This window comes from Drosophila sulfurigaster, chromosome X, assembly GCF_023558435.1.
Source record: "Drosophila sulfurigaster albostrigata strain 15112-1811.04 chromosome X, ASM2355843v2, whole genome shotgun sequence".
NCBI lineage: Eukaryota > Metazoa > Arthropoda > Insecta > Diptera > Drosophilidae > Drosophila > Drosophila sulfurigaster.
In genome coordinates this window covers 22,720,803-22,744,036 of record NC_084885.1, presented here as the reverse complement: position 1 = coordinate 22,744,036, position 23,234 = coordinate 22,720,803, and the positions used below count along the sequence as shown (strand labels likewise).

Sequence of the window (23,234 nt, the reverse complement as noted above, 5' to 3'; positions counted from 1 at the left end):
TCAGACATTGTCTTTAAACAATGTTTAATTGTATACAACATTTATAACGATTTCAAGAGATAATTATATAGTATTGTATTGTTTGGTCTTTTTTATGTTTTGATTTTCGTGTTCTGGGTTTCTTCCTTTCGAAGTATGATTTATAGGCCTGAGTTTGGGTTTTGTTTCATTTTGAAGCTTTATAGTTTTATATAGAAGCTTTGGCTGGCGCTGGAGTTGAAGTTGACTTCACATTCCCTTCTGAACGATTCGGGATGAAGAGCAGCGGCCACTCGCCTTGCTCCTGCTCCGGCAGTCCATTGTTCGGATTGACCTCAGCAGCTGGTGGCATCTTCTCTTCGACTGGCTTGCCATCGAACAAGGACATCACATCGTTGACAGCCTGGTTATTGTTGTTGCTGCGATTGCCCGAGTTGTTGGGTAAAACGGGCGCCACAATGCCAAAGGATTGGGTTAGGCCGCGGCAGCGATTGCGTCTCTGGCGACGTGAACGTGCCGCAGCAGCATTGTTGCCTGGAAACTGCATTGCCTCAAATGCAGCTGTTGTCGCATCCAGCTCCAGTTCATCTAGTTGATTCTGATTCTTCGCTTCTTGCTGCTGCTGCTGGCGCTCTTCTTCCAATCCATTGATGTGCCATTGCTCCTCTGACTCGGTCCAGGGAGTCATGGAGGGACCATGACCATTGACATCGTTGGCATTGATCAAACGATGCAGCGATGGCAGCTGCCAGTGCGATGGCGATGGCGATAGCGATGGCGAAGGGAAGTGCGGCAATCCCGAGGGCGAAGGGAACTGCGGCAATCCCGAGGGCGAAGGGAACTGCGGCAATCCCGAGGGCGAAGGGAACTGCGGCAATCCCGAGGGCGAAGGGAACTGCGGCAATCCTTGGGCCAGTGCTCCCGATGGCGATGGCTTGGTGTACGGCACCGGGCTCGGATGATGTTGGCGATGGTGCCTCGGCTTCTTCGGTATCTTGGGTTCAGTGCTATAGAACGGATTGTGGAAGCACACGCCCTCGATCGGTGGAGTGGTCTGTTATTGGAGGGATTCGAGCAAAGAAATTGATTTCGATTCAAAAATTAGAAACATATCATTCCAAAGAAATATCAATTTTCTTTATAATAAATAAAATTAAACATATCCAAAAGTTGCCAAGGGTTTTTTAGCATTTCAAATATTTATACATATTTAAGAAAAATCAATTTTCTATATACATATAAACATATTTAGAAGTTTCTACATTTTTTAGTTTTAAAATATTTATATTTAAGGAAAATAATAGAAATGAAATGAAAATGTTTACATACATAAAAATATTCAAATTATTTTTTTTATAAAATATATTAAATTCGAATTTTAATTTCGAAAAAAAACTGTAAGCATAAGTTAAGGTTTCTAAAGTTTTTTTTTTTAACTTTTAAGAAAAATAAATAAAATATAAAATAAAATAAATATATCTAAAAGTTTCTAAAGTTTTTTTTTTAGATTTTTAAATTAGTTATATTAAAGAAAAATAAATACAGAAAAAAAAAATATTAACATTTACATAAATTAAAACTTTGCATTACTATTATGTATATTTTTGATATATGTATATTTACTTATATGAACTATGTATATAATAATAAGGTTTAGCGGTTAATACGTATATTTTGAAATATTTTAGTATCAAGATTTGAAATATGTATTTCGCAAATTTTGAAGTAGAAAAAAACTTATTGTAAAAATGTTAACCGATTTGAAATTTACGTAATAATGTAAGAATTTTGAAATATTTCAATATCAGTTTTAAAATTAAGTTTATCAATTCTTAATTGACGTAATTTGAAGTGCCTTAAGAAATAGAACTCAGATTGCTTTACTTACGTCTCGCATATGATCATAATCATCATACCAGTTGTCTGCCATCAGGTAATTGTTGGCCTCCAATTGTGCAGCGTCCAGGAATTCGGGATCATAAAGCAAACCCTCGACGGACTTATTTTTCGGTACCACACAATTCGCAGTTAGCTCCAAGACCAAGTTTCGCTTTGCCTTTGGCGTCGGCATCGGCATCGGCTCTGGCTTTTTCGGTTCCGGCTTCATCTTTGGCATTGACTGCTCAGGCGGCGACGTGGTTGCCTCGTTCTGAAGTCGCAAGTTCATCTGAGCAGCGCTTGGGGCATTATTATTGTGATGAACATGATTGCCGTTGTTGTATGGGAACGAATAGTGGGGCATGTTTTGCATTGCTGGTGGTTGCAGTGGCAGTGGCACCATCACATGTGGCATCAGTACAGGTTGTGGGGCCATGACTATGGCCATATTGGGTGGGATCGGCATGGCCAGCGGTTGGATGAATTGTGGATACGGTGGATGTGGATGCATATTTGCCGGCATCGGTTGATACATATTATACCCGGGATTTAATCCCATTTGCTGTTGCGCATGCGGTGGCATTGGTTGCTGTTCATAACTCATTTTTTTTTTAACTGGCCTAGATTGTGTAAACTTATTAAGAATAGTGTGTGATATTTGCCTAAACTTTACCACTTTACCTTTCTTTTCAATATGGAAGAAGTAATTTTTTACATGAAAGAAAATGTTCAACTGCGTCTTGACACATGCAACGTGCAAAGACTTAAAAGAATAAAAGAAAACAAAATGTCTTGTAACGCTTCCTAAATGTGACATTAGAGAATTTTTGAATCGAAAAGTAATCGAAATCAATGCAACACTGCAATGAATTGCATTCAAAATACTAATATAAAATACTAAATTGAACATTTCAATCAAATAACGGTCTATGTAATAACTAAATCTATAATACGAGTTGGCGTGGCGTATGTTGTAAATTAAGAATATTACAATTACAAAGTGATCACAAAAATAAAAATACTTTCAAATTAACAGCCATTTTGGAAAGCTTTGCGTATAAAATACTAGTTTTCGTTTACAAGCGAATGACACATGCAGTGACGAGAGACCAATTGAAAAATACCAGCTATTTAGCGTTGCCAGTTTTTTATGCGCAGGAACTGTTTTTGTGGCAGCCCCGTTTTTTTTTATCGGTCTATCGATTTAACTGCTATCGTTGAAGAAATATCAAAACAACAATAACAAAAAAAATAACAAAAGCCAGCAGAAAAGCTTAAATTACAGCGAAAGGAAGTGTCGATAAATATACAAGTTAATAGCAACATCCAAAGAGGCAGTGAAGACGCAGCACTGCCGCTGTAGCAGCAACAGCAGCAGTAGCAGAAACGGCTGCTGCAGGCACAAACAAATTAATCAATAATTAATAATGGGCGCCGAGCATTCGCAGCAACGCATCGAGGCTGATGGCCATGAGATCTTCGAGCGTCGTGATGGCGCGCTCGGCGGAGGCGGCAGCAGCACATCGCAAGCAACTGGGATGCATCTCAGCGATGGCAGCGCCATGGCATTAACAGCAGCTGCCGCAGCGGCCACAAACAAACGTCGTGGCGGTGGCATGCAACATCAGCAGCAGCAGCAGCAGCGACAACAGCAGCAACAGCTGGCCAACGGACCCGCCAGCATTGTGATTGCCAGCAAACAAATCATCTCGGAGACAGCATCGCCCACCAGCTCCGAACTAAGTCGCCCCCCATCGCCGCCATTGAGTGTTTGCTCCGATCTGCCGTATGTTTCCTACACGGATCGCCCGATTGGGGATTCACCGAAAATACGCAATCGTCCCGCTCATATGCTGCAACAGAGCAGCGCCAGTCGTGCAGCAGCCCGTAAATCGCACCCAGGCGGCATAACCACAACGATCAAGCCAAAGCGTCCGCAATCGACGGCCTCCAGTCACAACATTGTGATCGTTAAGCCTGGGGCGCGGGATACACACGACGATATCGATCCGGATTTGGCCCGTCTGCGAAATATTCCACAATTTCTGCCCGTGCTTAGGGAATCGATCAGTTCGGCGACCTATACGCGAGATGCCGAGATCTTGGAGCGTTTGCATTCGCAGCATTTGCTCAACATTTGCGGACGCATGCAGACGCATTTGAATCTGTGCGCCAATCATGTGGCCAGCGAACAGAATCATTTGGTGGAGCGCACGAAGGTTGTGAGCAATTCGATCACGACGCTCTTTGCCAAGTTCGTCGACATGCAGAAGACGTATGCTTCGTATGCGGAGCAATTTGCCAAGATTCGCAGCGTCTCGCAGCAGCTGAGTCGCTGCAATTCGCTGTTGCATGAGAATATCGCCAGCTTGGAGGCGATCAACAACTTTCTGGACGATGAGGATCGCCTGGAGCCCTTCGTCTGGCGCACCGATGACAATAAGCTGCGTGGAGAGGCCGAGGGAGCTGCCGGTGGCAATAGCAATCGCTTGTGGCGTCTCTAATGCTGTTAAATCATTCTAATTATTGTATTTATTGTGTATATTAACTTATATCTTATCTATATATATATATACGTATCTGTATAATAATCTTAGCTAAAATTGAGTGTTGAAATTCTGCTGAATGTTGTAGCTAGGAATTGTCCGAGTGATTTTGTTTAATAAATATTTAATGGCTAAGCAGGAATTTGCTATCTGTTAAGTCTCTAGCAGAGATGGCAAATATTTACATAACATTTTTAAGCATCAACTTTATTAACATTAAGTTTTAATGCTTGCAAAGACTTTTGCCGATGAGTTATGCAGAAATCTCACTTAACGGCCTCAACTGGTTATCAAATTAAAGGTCGTCACGCGAAATTTAATATTCGTCAAGTTATTGGCAATTCACACGCATATTCCACTTAGCTTGAAAACACAATTAGTTACAGTCAAATCTCACTTAACGGCCACAGCTGACATTTACATTAAGCAAAATTGAACCAAATTATCATGTTTTCTGTTGATTTACGCAAGCTACTCGCAGGCAAAATATGCCGTTAAGTGAATCTTAGTAATAATGTGCATTATACACTTGTGCCATTAAGTGCAAGTTCAGAAAAAACAGCGACCGTTAAGTGTGTGCTAGGTTGATTTTGAAAATCAAGTGCGGTCATATTTTCGATACGATTTTCAGCCCTTTTGTAAGTTACAGCGAAATCTCACTTAGCGGCCTCAGCTGACATTTAAATTATAGGGTGCTAAGCAAAAATCAACCAAATTGAGTAAAATATGCCGTTAAGTGAATCTTAGTATTAATGAGCTAAATAACCAAAAGTGTTTTTGAAACCTGTTATACTCGAATTTTCAACAATTTGTGTGCAAATACACAGCTAATGCCATGTTAATCTTAACTGCAACAACACACTTAAGATATTCTAAATGTTTCATTAAGATTGGTTAATAAATAGCTATGATAAACAAGGTTAAGCTATCGACTTTGTTGTGACTATTTTCAGTTTCTTTAGGGGATATTTTAATGCTGACTTGAATTCATTTTAATTGCCATAATGCTGCTAAAGCGAAACCTCGATGAATAATGAAAATACTCGTTGGATTTGTTTGTTGCAATATTAAAACCATTTTAATGAACAATTTGCAATGACCCAGATAATTAATATGCTATAAACAGAGAGTTAAATCATACATGCCACAATGTGAGTATAATATATAATAGATGTTCCAGTTTTTGTCTTTTTATTGGATATTGTGTGAATGTTCTTAGCATTATTTCAGCAAATTTTGTTATTGACGACTGAAGAGTTTTGCGACAATAAAACAAAGCACATTAATGCTGGACACAATTCGCTAGAGTCTTACGATTCTACATGCTATATATCTTGATAAATATATATCATCTGTATAGGTAGGTATATGTTGTATATATATGTATATATATATAGTACAATTTGACAAAAACATTTACGATCGATTAATGGAGGAGCTACAAATTGATTACATCTAATATACACATATCTATATAGTATACTATATAAAGGGTGGGAATATACAATACATACATACATTTATCTGACTACACAAAGAAAGAGAGGGAGAGAGAGAGAAGAGTGTTGTGGAAACCGTGAGTGAGAGAGATAGAGATAGGTGGAGGGAGGCTCTTGCTCTAATGCTGTTTTCTTTTACGCCATGTGGCACGTACTCTGCTCCTGCCACGCTGTTGTGGTTGCTGATGATGCTGGTGCTGCTGCTGATGATGTTGCTGATGATGCTGCTGCTGATGTCGCTGCCGCTGGCGTTGCGCCTCAATGATGTGGATGAGCAGACGCTGGCGTTTCGCCACCAACAGCGTCTTGTAGAGCGTCCAGCAGCAGAGGACCTGATTCAAGAGCAAACAGATCATGATGAACACCTTGGAACAGTGGGTGGCCATCGAATAGGCGACGTTATCCTTTAGCCAATAGAGCAGAGCGTTGGTTAACTGCTAACGCTGCGCATAGCTGGTCCAATAGACCAGCAGCATGAGCAACACGTTCGCACAACTTATGTTCTAGAACAGCTTCTGCATGTGGATGCGATCCTGCACGTTGCGCTCATGTTGCTGCTCCTCGATCGCCTTCAATTCCCTGGCCACCGTCGCCCGCAATGTGCTGTCCAAGCCGAGGGCTTCAATGAAATCGCGTCGTGCCTGTGCCGGATTCCAGGCGCCAGCATGCGCCCGAGCACGTCTAAAGAGCGCCTTCACATTGCATGGATCGAGGGTGAGCACTTCGCTGCAATGCTCAATGACCGCATAATAATCGCCAGCAATCAGACGGCACTGGGCATAGTTAAGCAGCAGCGGTGCCTTCACATTCGCCAGCTCCTGCCACTCGGGATCGTGGGGTTTCTCCTTCAGCATTAGCTGCTCAATCATTCCAACTGCCTCGCGATAGCAAACCTCCGCCTGATCGTATTCCTGGGCCTTGTAATGACGATTGCCACGTTCGCGTAACGTGTGCGTGGCCAGCATTTTCTCATCGTCGCTCATTTGCCAGCGCTCCTTTTCGTATTGCTCGGGCAACTCGATGGAGATCAGCTCAATGATGAACTCCAGATCGAGCGGATGTTGGAGCAGCTCATCGAGATCCTCGTAGCCCATGCCTTCGTTCTGTAGCGTCATGCCGCAGCAATGGCGACGTTCCTCGGGCTTTTTGCCAATGTCGCGCAGTGTCTTCGATATGAACGGATATTGTGCGCAAAGCTGGCGAGGATTTGGCATTAATATTGTATAAATGATGGATATATTTCGTAATAACTTACCGATTTGTGGACCGTGAATTTGGCGACCTCGTTAAGCGACATTTGCTGCACAATCAGCTCCCAGACCTCCAGTTTGAATTTCTTGCCCAGCACCAGTTCCATGGGTTTATCCATTTTCCTGCTGTCGTCCACAATTCGCACATCGTTGGCACGTCGTGTTTGGAAATGGAATTTCACCTACACACACACACACACACACACACAACAGGCGCATACATCGTACATACATCAATATTGTCCTTGGCCTAGTTTAGTTTTAGGGGCAACAGCAGCTGCACAACTGTTGCCCACTTTTATATCGCATTTCAACTTACTCTGGTGCCTGGCTTGAGCTCAATGTATTTGTTGCCTGGATTGAGAATCTCTTTGCGTATTGGTTTCACATTGTTATCTGCTGTTGCTTCTGCTGCTGCTGCTGCTGCTATTTGTTCCATCATGTGTGTGTATGTTGAGTTTTTTCTTTATTTGTTTGCTTGCTGCACGAAAAGGACTACAAAATGAATGTATGTGCGTTTATCTGTGTTTATGAGTACTTTAAACAAACGTCTTGGAACAACTGACTAGCGAAAACAGCTGAGTGCTGAATAACACTCACACACACACACACACACAGGCACACACAAACCGACGACAGCAATTAACAGTCTGTCAATTAACAGACAAGAACATTTCTTCTGCTGGAAATGCCTAGAACTTTTTGAAATTTTTTAGTTCAACGCACAATTCAATTTTGGTACTTTTTCTTATTTATTTTGTGTTATCTTAGTTTTGTGCAGTATGAATTTGACACTTGATGATAGCGAAAAATCCAACTGGATTCGAATTCGAATTAAACAGCGGCTAGCATTTAACAGCACCAAACGAGCTTAACAGCATGCGCGAACTGAATCGCAATGAACACGAACAACAACAATGGCGCATGTGTTAATGAAAATTTAAATTAAAACACATATTCAAAAAACGATATTTTCGTCATAAGCAACTAGCACGAGATTTTGTTAGACAAACATTGATGTGTTTTCGAAGCTAAATAATAATTCTAAATTTATTATTTATTGTCGCTGGATGTGACGATAATTAACATTTCTAGTGAAATATAGTTTTGTGCCGAAGGAATATACCAAAATATAAAACGTCCAAGGAATGCAATCTGGTTACACTTGCGTAAAAGTTGCACAAATTTGCCAAAACGTTAGTAGCGTCTTCCGCGGTTTTTACTCAGCTTGTTGTTATCATCGTGTTTTAGGCAAACGTGAAGTGGTGTTAAACAATTTTTTGATATTGTTGAAGTGACTTCCGCGCATTGGTTAAAAGGTTTTCATCAAAAACATTTACGCAAAAAATGAGCAGTCGACAAAAAGAAGTAACGGCACTTTTGCTCAAACGAATGGAGAAAAAGCAAAGATTGGTAAGTGGTAGCAGTTTTATGTTTGAAAAATACCAAAAAGTCCCTTACGGAGCATTTTACATAAAGAAGTATATTCATAATTAGCTGTGATATTTAAATTGTTTTATTTGTATTTGTAAAAAAAAAACGTGAAATTAATTCCGTTGATCGCTGGTCCGTTATCAAGTGGGCAAGTGTGGCAACGCTTGGACGTAGTCTTATCGATTATTTGCTCTAAGTGGCAACGGAGCTGGTGGTGCTGCCAGACCAGTAGATTGTATTGGTGCTGCCGTATGTACGAAATGCAGTGAAATGACAAGCCTGCCAGCTGACCGCGCCAACTATGAACTCAGTCACTTCAGTCAGTTGCCCCTTATTCGGTCGCGTCAAGCGAAACCTAACAGTTGTGTGCGCGCGCTCTGGTTTTTTTTGTTTGTGCTGCGGCGACCGTTCAGCTTCCACTTAACCACATTGACCGTTACGAACAGTTTTTCAAGTTTGTTTTTGAAAAATTCGAAAAGTGTTTTTTGCACAATTGTTTCAATTGTTAGTGGTAATGAAAATGAAGAAAAGCAAATATATATTGTTTTATTTTTTGTTCAGTGTGCGTGTTATGTGTTAAGAATATTATAGATGTTGATAATAAATAACAACAGCGACAGCGAAGGAATAGTGCATCTAAATTACAATCTCAACGACCGCATTACAATCAATTACACATTACATGCAACAGCTGCCGCAAATTTTCATCTACATATTTCTATTATTTTTGCTTTGCAAATTGAACTGTCCAGCGCGAGCCCGTTTGTAGTTAATAAAGATCGCCGATCCAGCCGATTATGCACATTAAAAACATATCGCATTCCTACGCTCCGTTGTGCTATCTCTTTCTCTCTGACTGTCTCTCGCTCTCGCTCTCGATGTCTATGTAAACTATTTGCGAGTGTTTAGAATTGAAGCTGAAGCTGAAGAAGAAGCTGATCGTTTGAATACATTTGAGCTGCACAACGCGACGTATACATAATATTTCAAATTGTTCAATGTAAACTGAACTTGAAATAGAATTCTCAGCGATTTCACCTGAGAAACTGCCTCTCGTTCAACGTCGTGGGCGTTGTTTGCTCTGCTCTATATACACAGAAAAAACCAAAAACGAATATATATAGCTTATATAGGTTGATTCTGCATAATTTTCGACAGCTATGACACATCAAGCAAAGCTAAAGGAAATCAAAACTTTTGCTAACGTAAATTACATACAAATATGTTGGCTGCCTACTCACAGCAACAAACTTATATGCAACCCACACAGATCAAAACCAAAACCAAAACACAACAGCAACAACAACAACAACAATCTACCAATCGGCTAGTTAATAAAATTTTGGCTCTTGCTATCAATGCTGTTTTGCTGTTAGCTTAGAGCTTTCAATACCCGACCTAAATGGCCTTAAGAGGGTAACATGGTTGAAAGTTATTTTAAATTCCATATTTGTGCTTAGTTTTAGTACTTTACAATGTTATAAATGTATATATTTATACATTTGTTATATTTATGCAATTTTCGCATACAAATTTTTCCGTCTTTCTGTCTGTCCGTCGATTCAAGCACATTGATCTCAGAGACTATCAATTCTGAAGTTGTGAAATTTGCTAGACTCTCTTCTCAGTGCTTAATATATGTGAAAAAGTTGTTAGAACTTGGCCAAGTCTGCTAGAGTTTTCTTAATTATTGAATAATTAAAAGTGAATTTCATATTTAATGCTAAACATTGTCTGCAATTGTCTAACGGGTATCTTCAAGTCAAGCACAGTTCGATTGCAGCTTTGCTGCTTGTGTTTTTTCTTCTATCTGTGTTGTGTTTAATTTTGTTTTTTTTTTTCGAGATCGTTTGCTCTCTCAGCGTTTTGTGAGTAGGCGACGACGACGACGACGACGCTGGCAGCGTGAGCGTTCTACAGGTACGAAGTACGGCAAAAAGAAAACTACAGCATTGGCAATACAGCTAGAGATACATAACATCGATAGAGAGATACAGATACATTGAGACGTATCTAATAGATACAATACGATTCGTACTCAAGTTTTCGTGTGTTCACATTTTGTTGCCAAACGAATAACAAATTAACAAAAAAAAAACAAATTAATCAAAATATTAAAAACTATTATAAAAATAAACTAAATTAAACGCAGAACGCGGCGCGCAACATTTTAATTTTTTCTTTTTTTTTTGACGTAACTGCTCTCATTATAGTTTTTTTTTAAAATTATTTTCAATTTAATGAAAATAAAAAAATTGAACAATTTGTGTGAAAAGTGACGTAAAAAATTGCATGAGCGGAAAAATTTGATTAATTGAACAATAAAACATTGACTGAAAATAAAGTTGCTGTCAAGCTTTAACCTTCACACACACACACACATATGTACACACATACACATACATGTAGAGCTGTTAATTATGAGCACGTCGTTGTTGTCTCAGCTGTTCGTTTTGTTGTTGGCTGCTTTTTTGGGGGCTGCTGCACAGCTTGCAATTTTTCTTGCGTTGGCAGCCCAAAGGAAGATGCTGATTTTTTTGTTGTGTTTGTTTTAGTATTTTTTGTCTACTTCTTTTATTTGGTGTGTGTTTTAAAATAGTCTCGCTGACTAATGCATACACACATACACACATACAGAGTGATTTGTATATCTATGGAATATCTTTGGGATCAGCGCGCTTCTAGCATCTGGCATCGACACGAGAGCATACATATGCATGTATTGCACATACGTGTGTGTGTGTATGTGTATGTGTGTGTGTGCTCTCTCGCAGTCACATTTATTTTTAGACAAACGATCGCGTGTATTAACTCTCTCTCCCTACACATGTGTGTGTGTGTGTGTGTGTGTGTTTGTCTACTCTGACTGCTGCACAGTCTTCTTCGTTCGGTTTTCGGCAAAAAGAAAGAACAAGAAGAAAAAGCAGAGGGCAGAATGTACTTGCAATTCTAGCACAGTCGCCAAACCTTCTTCGCATATTAATGTCGCCCACACAAACACACAAACACACACACACACACACACATATGTATATATTAACATGCTCAATTGTATATCGTTTGGCCATATGGCGCATTCACCGCAATTTCATTTTTTTTTTTCACGAAAACTTGTCGCTATTATGACTGTGCACCACGCTCAATGAATGGCAGCCATCAATGAGCTCGTATTTGTAGCGCCCACACACACACACACATTCATACACACATGCAAAATGTGCATGCTGCCCACTTGTCAAATGTTACCTGCACGTAAAAGTTAAAAGTCAACGTCAGCAGCGACGTCGACGCCGACGTCGACGCCTACAATCGATAAGCATGCAATTTCGATCGCTGCTGCTGCTGCAGCTTTGACGGTTCCTGTCTCGGCTAAAGGGCGCGCACATGTCAAAAATGTTTGATTTAGATTTTGGCAACCTGTTTGTGTGTGTGTGTGTGTGTGTGTTGACGTTACGTCAGCACGAAAGAATCGAAATAAAAAACGTACAAAAAAAGAAATCAACAAAATGCTAAGCACTGAAATAAACAAGAAAAAACAGCGACAACCAACAAAATGCCAAAACAAAAAAAACAAATGTCCAAAAAAAAAAACTTGATTTTCATATCTCGCGAGAGTGTCTGTCATGCGTGTGTGTGTGTGTGTGTGCGCATTAGTTCTTGGCGGCTGCTGCTTTTTAATTTCGCTTAGCTGAGCGGTTTTCTCAAAAAATGTGTTGTTGCTTTTTTTCGTTTCGTCGTTTCATTTGTTTTGAAGTCATTTCGGCCAAGGTTGCAGACAGCGACAACTTGAGATCATAAAATAAATAAAAACTTGCCTATTGTGTGTACATGTGAATGCGAGCGAGTGTGTGTGTGTGGGTGTGCGTAAATGTGTGTGTGTGGGTGTCTACTATGTATATTGACCATATGCGAGATTTGCAACGTTTAATCCTCAATCAATTGCAACAGTTTTAATCAAATTCAACGCCAACAATCACAACACCAACGAAAATGCAATAAAAAATAAAAGTGCCAAAGAAACGCAGCAAACAAAATCAAAAGCAAACGACAACAACAACAACAACAGCATTAACAGTTAAACGGCTGTAAAAGAAGCAGCAGCACCAACAACAACAACATCGACGACGAGAGGAAAAGTGACAGCAACAATAACAACAATGAACAGCAGATGGCGCTTTGCGCCACTGGCGCTGCTCCTGATGCTGCTGCAGGTCACGCACGCCTACAACATCGATCTGCCGAGCTACGTGCGCCATCGTCACCCGAGCAACTCGATGTTCGGCTTCAGCATTGCACTGCATACGCAACGAGGCAGCTACGCCAACTTCAATTCGTAAGTTCACCACCCACTTACAAACATACATACATACAAACATACATATACATACATATCCCACCCCATAAACTTCACCTCAGCTCACTTCGTGTGAGCACACACACACACACACACACACATACAATCGAAGGTGGCTACTTATCTATGCACATATTTGTCTATGCGCACTGAGCTTACACTTTAACAGTTGCTATGTTATGTAGTACAGTCTGACTTGGCTATAGCGCCAATGATTACTTTTTTTTATTGAGGAGCTCAATTACAAATTCTTTTCATTCTCTTTTTGTTTTTGTATAGCTTTATTGTCTTATCAAGTTCTCTGTTTTTTCTGTATGCTATTTTTATATGCCAGCATTTCATTTAAATCTTTTTTATATTTTTCATTCATAAATATGCCACTTATCTCAGTTTTGTGCCAATCGTAATATTTCATTCTTATTTTCATCATTTACAAAATGTTTCCTTAAATTTTGTCGCTATTCATTTTGTTTATTTGCTGAATATTGTTTTGTTCATTCGCTAATATTATTTTGACAATCCAGAATGTTGCTTACTTTTTACATAAAATGCTCTATACCGCTTTATATTTCTTGCGAAACATTTGTTTCCTTTAAATAAGAATTTTAATCACAGTTTTGCATTTCTCAAGGTCTCCTCCATTAAAAATGTGCGAATTTCGCGCATTACCAACGAAAGTCTTATCACCTTTGTTTTCAAATTTTCAAACTTGTTGAATTTGAGTTATTTTTGTGACAAAGCGATAGCAAAATTCTTGGGTTGTCAGCAGCCAGTTATCACTGTAGAAAGGCGAAAAAGAGAAAAAAAGAAACGAAACGAAACAAAAGTACTTATGTAAATGAAGCAAACGACCTTCTGACACCCGATACAGACAGCGCCAACGACAGACAGTGACATATGCACACCGACACACACCGACACACACACACACATATACATACGTATATGTACATATATGTATATGTAATGTAGGTATGTTTCAAAGGCAAGTTTCAATGCCACAATGCGCATGCGCGCCGGAAACAATGAGCCATGAAATAAAAAACTATCTTCAAGATGCAGTGAACAAGAACATTTCGAAACCATTTTCCTTCAATATTTTTTTTGGGCTGCGCGAAAGAGAGCGAGCGATTGTGGGGGAGAGAGAGAGAGAGACACAGATAGAGGGAGGGAGGAAGGGAGGTAGAGAGAAAAGAGTCTGCGCCTTGTGATAACAACACTGCAGATGAGTGCTTAAGCGACATTGTGTTTTTATCACTGACTGAGCTAATGATGTGCTGCAAGTGTGGCAGTAACAAAACACACACTCAAACACACACACACGCACACTCACACACAGAAGCTCAGCCGAATCTTGGACTGATAACTGGTCTCCGAAGTTGAATATGGGTTCATGGAGATGGAAAAATAAAGAGCTACAGGCTTAAGTGCATGCCATAAGTTGATATATACATACATATGTTATTATAACTAAATACCACCAATCAGCACAACATTCATTTCAAATATTTATATCAAGAGTTGATGACTACTTCAATGGTTCGGCAGTGACGTTAATTTTGTTTATGCGATGGTTAATATGATTGTGAATGTCATTAAAAATTCGACAGGAACTGAAATTTCAGAACAGTCATGGGATATGAATAACGAAATTAAAGCAGAAAGATGATAATATGTAAAAATACATTTATTTAAATAATGTATAATAAGCTTCAACACATAATGCTGAAGATGAATGAAATAATAATATAAATTAAATTCACTTAGGGAATACATTATTAAAATAATGTCATATAATTTTGAGAAGGAATGGAATAATAATATAACTCAAATTCACTTAAATTCAAATCACATAAGAAAAATGATTTTTTGGTTAATAATCAGTTTAAATTTTAAAGAAAGGGAATTCCATTATTTTAAGAAACAAGAACAAAATTATTTTCTCTTTTTAAGATCGAAAAAATCTTAAATCAAGATTTGCAATCTACTTTTCAATCTAGATTTCTTTCTCAAAACAATTTCTTTTTGTTTTAAGTTTAATTTATTTCTTTTGATATTTTTTATCACGAAAACTTTTATTTCATTCAGTATTTATATTGAGTGTTAAGTATATTCGAATAGTTTAGAACAATCTTTATATAATATTTTCAACTCTCAACTTTCTGCTCGATTATATTTTTGTTAAGAAGCGTTGATGGCATCGATATAAAAATATATATACCATACGATCAAATGTAATTATAAAGTGTTCTAGAGGGGCAACCCTAACAAAGTGATCTAGTTTTACGATTAGAATGCAGTCCGTCCCCCTGTTTTGTACTATATCTGATATTTGTGTATTTGTATGGACTTGTGTGAATGAATGCCATGTTGTTCCATTTAAAGCCATAACTGTCTGGTGTCTTGTGTCAACACCATAAAAACTCCTAAATGCCATTAATTTCAATCAGAGCAGCGACCAATTTCGATTTCCAAGGCAAAAGCAAAACAGAAGACACAAGACTGAAGAGAGAAGAGATCGACTGAGATCGAATGCGAATGCGAGGTGAGGCGCGTGGGGAAGATGCAAAGCCCAATCAAAATTTATGGTCGACAGCGTGTCCTATTGCACTAAATGAACATAAATATGTGTGCATATGAATACACTGAGAGAAAAGAAGGCGAAAGCTTACGCTGAGAGTTTATTTTGATTGCTTGATTATAGAAGAAAATATGATTCATTGTAAAATGTGTAAATTTATAAAATTGCATTTTAAGGGATCTACAAATGTAATTCTCAATAATTATAGAAAAATAGAAAAAGATGGAATAAAATAATATAAAATATAGAAATATAAAATAAAAAATAAAATAAAATATAACATAAAATAAAATATTATAAAATAAAAAAAAACAACATAAAATACAATATAAATAATATAAAAATAAAATAATATAACAGATAAAAGAAAAAAATTAATTAAAATAAAAGCAACTGTCAATATGAAACATTAAATTTAAAGAAACAACACTGAATAAAATATAACAGAAAATAAAATAAAATATAAATAACATAAAATAAATTCAAAATACAAAATAAATAAAAAAAATAAAAATTAATATAAAATTATATAACAGATTGTAAAATTAAATAAGATAAAAGAAAAAATTTATTAAAATAAAAACAAAACAAAATTTCGGACAATATGAAATAAAAGAAATAACACTGAATATATTATAACAGAAAATAAAATAAAATGAAAGAACAAAATAAAATAAAAGTAAAACAAGCTTTGAGACAATATGAAATATTAAATAAGAAATAAAGAAATTACACTGTATATAAAGAATACTATTAAAATCGAATTTATGTGGAATATTTATAAAAAGTGAGAAAATAAGTAAAGTTCTGTGTTTTATGTTGACACTAAAATCCAGTATAATGATTTAAAGTTGTCGCTAGGTGGTTGAAATAAGCTGTGATCCACTGTTTATTAATGATCTGAACTGCAAATTATAAGTGTATTTTTTTCGCTCAGTGTTTTTGCATTTGCTCAATGTGGCGTTGTGTTAAATGTTCCATTTCGAGATTGAACCGCAACCATTATTAGCCGAATGCAGTTGACCCATGGCAAATGGGCTCTGAGATTGAAGACTCCCTCTCCCTCTCCCTCTCTCTGTCTCTGTCTCTGTCTCCTTCTCCACTTCCCTTCTCCACACTTTAGCCCTCTCTCTTTCGCTCTCTGTTTAGCGTAGTTTCGTTACGTTTCCTCTACAAAATTCGCATGCTTCATGCATGTGGCCGATAGCCTATTGAACTTTGAAAGTTCGTCAACGGGAACCATTCGCTTGGACTGAGCGTGTTAATCAGCCACACACTCACACACTCACACACACACTCATACACTCGAGAGTGTTCATAGTTGCATGCAGCATCCAGATGGTAAGATGACTATGCCAGACATTTGACTTTTCGCACGTTCACTCGCCGAAGAATGAAGACCGAGAGCGAGAGATACGAACCATTGATAGAATTGCCGGAGAAGCGTGAGAGAAAATGTGAAAGAGCGTGTGTGAAAGAGATGGAGAAAGACAGTAAAAGAAAGAGAGAGAGAGAGAGAGAGAGAGAGAGAGCGTGTTAGTAGATAGACAGACATTGAGATTGGTAAAGCTGGAGTTATCATCACATTGAACGTGTCTGTGTCTTAAGTCAAGTTTTCTTTATATACCCTATAAACCAGACAAAGAGAGAGGGAGTTTTAAATGCTTGTCAAGTTTTCTTTATATACCCTATAAACCAGAGAAAGAGAGAGAGTCTTAAATGTTAGTCAAGTATTCTTTATATACCCTTTTAAATGTTAGCTTTTATTTCCTTTTATACCCTATAAACCAGAGAAAGAGAGAGAAGAAGAGTTTTAAATGCTCAGCTGTCCGTTATAACAAGCATTTACTGTAGCCAAATCATTTCCTCACCTATGCCTCATTTGCTGCTTTTTTATATTTTTTATCACGTCAGCCTTGAGTCTAAAAATAAAACAAATCGAATTGAAATTTCGCAATGTTCACCCACAAAAAAGCAAAAAAAAAAAATGAAAAAATCAAAATCCCAAGTAAACAATTTTAAAACATTTCTGTTATCGTCTTAAATGTTGACCCAAAAATTGTATTTTGAGAAAGTTTGCAAATAAAATAATGCTAATTGAAGATGCTTTTGTATTGGGAGGTTTAATTTGCTAAAGTTTTCTTCTTTGCTTAAGGTTTCTTTAAATATGATATTATATATGTTTGATTTATTGCAATCTTAAAATAGAATTTCATAATAAAAGATTATAAAAGTGATTCATGTGCGTGTCGAAAGACTTTCATTATAAATCACTGGGTATCTGTGGATGAGCTTAAGTTTACTTTACTTTACGCTGTTTGTGGCTCATTTTATGCTCGTAATTCATGTGCATTTTAGCCGATCGTCTGTGACTTTAAAGTGCACTTAAATGCTACCAATGCTTTCACACCAACAACAACAATAACAACATCGAGAAGAGGAACATTATTTAAATGCAGCGTTAAAATGTTTACAATTCAATAAACAGACGCTGATAAACAGAGAGCACAAAATGCGCATTGCGTGCGTGAACTGCCGAGACCTCCAAGTCTTAAGATGCAGATGCAGATACGGCTACAACAGATACAGATACAATAGTATCTGAGTATCTGGAATCACTGGCCAGCATATACCCTGTAAAGTTACAGCCAGTTACAGCCTTTGATTCCAATGACGAACTGCGGTTTCACATTAAAATATCGCGATTATAACTTTCCTCAACTTGTTCGCTTCATTATAAGCTTTGTTAGAAAATAATCAGTTATTTGTTATTATTTATATATTTGTTTCAGGGTTAATTTATATAAATAATGCTGGTTAACGACATTGTACACACATTTAGCTGTAACAGATTTTTTAAATAATAAGAGAGCATTCTTTCGCAGTTTCTATGAAAGCAAACCATTGCGGTATTATTTTGAAAATATACTGAAAATATGCCATGTACTATATTTATATATATATGCAATAAAAATGCATTCTGCCCTATTTATGTATGTTTGAATCAAGTTTAAATCATATAAATCTCAACTATTATAAAAAAAAACTTTCTCAGTATAAAATATACTGAATAAACACTAAAATATACCAAGAGTTATATTTGGTATATCGATATGTGATAGAAATGCATTCTACCCGATTTATATATGTTTGTTTCATGGCTATAAATATTTTATTTTTGATTTACATAATTAATCTTAAAATATACTAAAATATACCATGAGCTATATTTGGTATACCGATGTGTAATAGAATTCCATTCTACCCTATGGACAGCGAGTAGAAAAAAAATACAGAAACTATGTTATAACAAGAATTGTTCTCTGGAGGCTTTTGGGTTTGTCTTCTAATTAACACATGTGTGTTTGCTTGAGCTTAAGTCTCGGTTTGTTGAGTGATATTCCCCACTTGAGTGCGAGTTTGCTGCCCCCGCAGCAGGCGGCATTAAAGTCAGCCACTAAAAGCCTGAAAATTACCTGTGCTGGATGCTGCTAAAGATGACTGCGAAGTGAGCAAGAAGAATAAGTGAGGCGGCATCATCTTGTGGTTATTGTCTGTGTAACTAGTTGTGGTTATTGTCAATAAGGCAAGCAAGCCATTGACCAATGTGGTTTGCCCTGAAGCAATTAATAAAGATACAAATGTGTATCTGTAGCTCCACAAGTATCTGCGCTGTGACATAGTTAATGCTACGACTTCGACTTCGACTTCAATTGCGACTCCGATTGCGATTGCTGGCGTGTGCTATTTACGGTCAAGTGTTTGGCACAAGGTTGGTCCGCTTCACCCAATTGGCCAAATAAGTCATGAAGCCCGTTAGAGAAGCCCGCTGAATTGCTGCTGCAGGTGGCTACCAGACAGTCAGACTCTCTGACCGATCATCGGACTGCTTCAGGTTTCCTTATAGAAGACACACACGCACACAGCATCAGGTTGATCGTCTGCTCATTAGCCTGGCCTCGTTCACATTGCTGAGCCAAATCTGGGTTATGCTCGCCATGCATATAGGGTCGATCATCCACAATCCACACGGATCACGACTCACAGATCCGTTTTCTCTGAGAAGTGCTTTTAACAGTGATTTACTTTTCACAGTTAAGTTGCAGTCAATTGCAAATAATTAAAAGTGAAACCTTAATAGCATTTAACATTTGGAATTAAACACTTTTAAAATGTTTTTCCAAAGGGAAACAAGTACTTATTTTGAATAAAAGAAAAACAGTGTGGTATTAAGCTTAAAATAGCAATTATTAATAAAAGCAAAATAGTGCGGAAGTATTCTTAAATTACTAAATATACCTCAAAATACTAAAAATATACCATATGCTCTATTTGTTATATCGTCGAAGTACTACATTCAAAATATGTATATTTTTAAATACCAAACAATATACTATAAAAATACTGAAATATAGTAAAGGCCATATTTGGTATATTGCTATAGTTCTACTCAATTTTATTAAAAATCAAAATATTTGCGGAACTATTCTTAAAATACTAAATATACCAAAGACTAAATATACCAAAGACTATATTTGGTATATCGTTAAAGTAAAACATTCGAAATAAAAATAAAATAAATAACATTCACTTCATATATTCAGCTATTTCTATTTTGTTTGAAAGTGTTATTTGACATTCAAATTCAAACATTACTTTTTGCAATTCATATTTTAGCATTTGATGTATAATTTTTATTTAAAATTAAAATTCACTTTATATATTCAGCTATTTCTCTTTTCAATTATTTCAATTATTGTCTAAATTGATTAAAAGTGTTATTTTGACATTAAAATTAAAACAGAACTTTTTGCAGTCCATAAAATGTTAATGATACTTTGGCAAACAGAATTTGAAATGCTATAGAATAGACGAAGTTGATTTGGCAATCAATTTTGAAGTGGGTCAGTTATGCGAGTGGCATACAAAAACGTTTTGATCACTTGAGGAACTGCACAAATTTCCTATCCGCCTGCCCGTCTGTCTGTCCGTCCGTCCGTCTGTCTGTCTGTCTGTCCGTCTGCCCATTAACCTCATTCTCCACGTTGGGCTGTCTGTCCTATAAATGGATGCCCGGTTCCAGCTGCTGCTGGCAAATGATCAATCGATCTCTTCGGTCGGTCGTTTGTCTTTGTTGTGGTTATGAAATTGCAAACAGCAGCAGCAGCAGCAGCAGCAGCAGCAGCAGCAGCAGCAGCAGCAGCAGCAGCAGCAGCAGCAGCAGCAGCAGCAACCGAAGTCGCAGTCGCAGTCGCAGTTGTTGTAGACAATGAAATGTAATTGATTTCAAATATTTACTGTACTTTTCTATACACTTTGGCATTTGGCTGGCTGGCAACTAAAACCTCCCCAGTCTCTCTCTCTCTCTCTTCGCTTTATTTAATTGCCGCTTGATTGCGGAGTCGAGTGGCGGCGATAAAGATAAAGATCGCTTGGGATCAGGCTTAGGCGATCAGATGTGGGCAGGAGAGAGTATTTAATGTTGTTGCTACTTCTACGACTCGACCGCATATCCTGTCTACGGAAGTGTCAATGTGTAAAAAAGGTGTTGGAAAAACACACACACACACACACGCACACAAATGTCTTTCTTTTTTGGGTAAATGACTCAATGAATGGTCGAAAGAAACAATAAAGCCCACGGGGCACGTTGCATGTGGCACGTTGAGCGCCGGCGCAGCGCATCGCATCGCAGCGCAGCGTCACGTGTGAACAGTTAGTTTTTGTTTCCCAGACCCAGACCCGACTCGAAGTTAGAGGCGCACTCACACACACACTCACACACACACACACATGTTTAGCGCCCCGAAAAACGCCCTCGACAGCAGGGATAAACCCACTGTGCCTCATTCCACAAATAAGCGAAAGCAAACACTGTGGACCCTCGAGTAATGACTTTGCGATTTCATTGCTACACAATACCCCTTTTACAGTGCGTGCTAAAAGTCTAGCTAGATAAACAGCAGATGCTGTTTGATAAGCAGATTGCGTGACATTTGTGTATTGCCACATCTTCGTATCTATCTAAAGACAAAGCGATATCTTAACGTTACGTTATTCCACTTACAATCTGCTAAAAATTTCAAGAATTTACGCTACTGATGAATTATGGCTTTAGATAACTAAAAAATGTAAATATTTAATGAACTACTAAATGGTAACTTGCACTTAAATATGCAATGTATTCATTACTAATTGTTTAATTTGATGAAATGAAAAGTTTGCTATGCGAAATACGCTGATAAAAATAGTTCTAAAATTAGTAATCTTTAATGTTGAAATTAAAAGTTTGCTATGTAATGAGAATTAAATTGATAAAAGTTTTTCTAAAATTGGTAATCTTGAATCTTAATGTTTGATTGTTGACACTCTGAAAGAGATAAGTTATAAAATCAAGATTTTGGTCTTAGTACTAAATTTTGGTTTAAAAAAGCGTCAAGAACATGAAAATCTTAAAGTTATAAAACACATTTTGATTTTAAGAACATTTGATACAAGACCAAATTTTAATTAATATACTATTTTAGATCTTATTTTGAGAACTTGGCTTTCTTTAAATTAATTTATAATTTTAGCTGAATTTGAATAATTTGATCTTAAAGTGGTCTTAGATTTTCAAGATGAATATTCATGATGTTAGGAAATCATATTTTGTTTAGTATATCGTAAAGTTAGGTTACTTTCTTATTTTATTTATTTCTTTTTATTATAATACTACGAATAATATTTCTTATTACAATCTTTTTTTTACTATACTTAATAGTTAACATTATTTTGTATTTTATTGTTCTCTTTATTGTAATACAAAGAATAGTTTCTCTATTTTCTAAGTTAAAATCATAAATTTGACGGATTATCTTTAAATGAAATTCTTTCTACAATTCCCATCGAGTGTCTCCAATCAATTTCCTAAGTACTTCCTTTGAATTTATTGCGTTCTATAAAAGATATTGCATTTCTCGAGTCCTTAGAGATCAACAGATGGTGACTTTATTTTTAAATTTCTTCATCATTTCTCTCACTCCCATTCCCACTCTCTCTCTCACTTTCTCTGTATTTATCTCACTTTTAAGTCAATTTCGATTGACAGCTGGTTTGACTGGGGGGTGAGCATACATTTCGTACCCACTGTGCACGTGGTTTTCATTCACAGTTGCATTTGCATGACAAGCAGACGAAATGCCTGACTGACTGACTGACTGTTTGGCTGACTGAGGGCAAAGAGTCAGGCAGGCAGGAAGCATGCGCAGCTTCACACACGCACACACATGCACCCACATAACAACACACACACACATACACGCACACATACAGAGACCCGTGCTATCCTGCGGAACGGATGTTGTGCATGTGTTGCGCACAGTCGAAAGGTAGAAACAGCGAGAGGAAAGACACAGAAAGAGAGATAGAAAGGGAGAGAGAGAGAGAGAGACGACAACAACAACTTGGTTTATTTTTAACATAATTTTTATTGCGGCTGCTGCACGCGACGCACAACAACAACAACAACAACTTCGATTTGGAATTCAATGCGCGATGCGGCAAAAGAAAAAAAAAAGGTACGAGGAGCGTATTGAGGAGTCGTTGTCTTCTGTTTTCGGTCTTCGGTCTCCTTTTGCCCAGTTCCAGTTAAATTGCTTTTCCTTATGGCTTCGCCTTAAATACTTTTCCCCCTCACCCCAAAAAGAATTCTTCAATTTGAAATGCATTGCG

General features: G+C 37.5%; 4 protein-coding genes across 8 annotated transcripts in view; 2 read left to right on the top strand and 2 right to left on the bottom strand.

Annotated features, from left to right (window-relative positions):
- Positions 1-64: 64 nt before the first annotated feature.
- Positions 65-2,650, bottom strand: LOC133849003 (uncharacterized). 2 transcript variants are annotated; one of them, XM_062284805.1, is made up of 3 exons: positions 2,534-2,650; positions 1,868-2,477; positions 65-1,033 (listed from the first exon to the last, which is right to left on the bottom strand). In XM_062284805.1, the coding sequence occupies exons 2-3, from the start codon at positions 2,459-2,461 to the stop codon at positions 188-190; spliced, it is 1,440 nt and encodes a 479-aa protein (XP_062140789.1). In that variant the 5' UTR covers positions 2,462-2,477; positions 2,534-2,650; the 3' UTR covers positions 65-187. The 2 variants fall into 2 exon arrangements, with proteins under 2 accessions (XP_062140789.1, XP_062140788.1); XM_062284804.1 differs by having other exon boundaries at positions 1,868-2,472; positions 2,531-2,619.
- Positions 2,651-2,999: 349 nt separating this feature from the next.
- Positions 3,000-4,761, top strand: LOC133848250 (BLOC-1-related complex subunit 5). Its single transcript, XM_062283743.1, has one exon. It carries the CDS (start codon positions 3,285-3,287, stop codon positions 4,359-4,361), a length of 1,077 nt encoding a protein of 358 aa, XP_062139727.1. The 5' UTR covers positions 3,000-3,284; the 3' UTR covers positions 4,362-4,761.
- Positions 4,762-5,637: 876 nt separating this feature from the next.
- LOC133848096 (AH receptor-interacting protein) lies at positions 5,638-8,063 on the bottom strand. The gene is made up of 3 exons (XM_062283487.1): positions 7,472-8,063; positions 7,158-7,334; positions 5,638-7,098 (listed from the first exon to the last, which is right to left on the bottom strand). The coding sequence occupies exons 1-3, from the start codon at positions 7,592-7,594 to the stop codon at positions 6,406-6,408; spliced, it is 993 nt and encodes a 330-aa protein (XP_062139471.1). The 5' UTR covers positions 7,595-8,063; the 3' UTR covers positions 5,638-6,405.
- Positions 8,064-8,912: 849 nt separating this feature from the next.
- LOC133847493 (integrin alpha-PS2) overlaps positions 8,913-23,234 on the top strand; it is a 45,371-nt gene continuing 31,049 nt past the window's right edge. For 2 of the 4 annotated variants that reach the window (XM_062282593.1, XM_062282589.1), the window contains exons 1-2: positions 8,913-9,090; positions 12,535-12,919. In XM_062282593.1, coding sequence (XP_062138577.1) covers positions 12,744-12,919 — 176 coding nt within the window. In that variant the 5' untranslated portion in view covers positions 8,913-9,090; positions 12,535-12,743. Of the gene's footprint in view, positions 9,098-12,534; positions 12,920-23,234 lie in introns of all 4 variants that reach the window. The other 2 variants (XM_062282591.1, XM_062282590.1) reach the window with 2 other exon arrangements.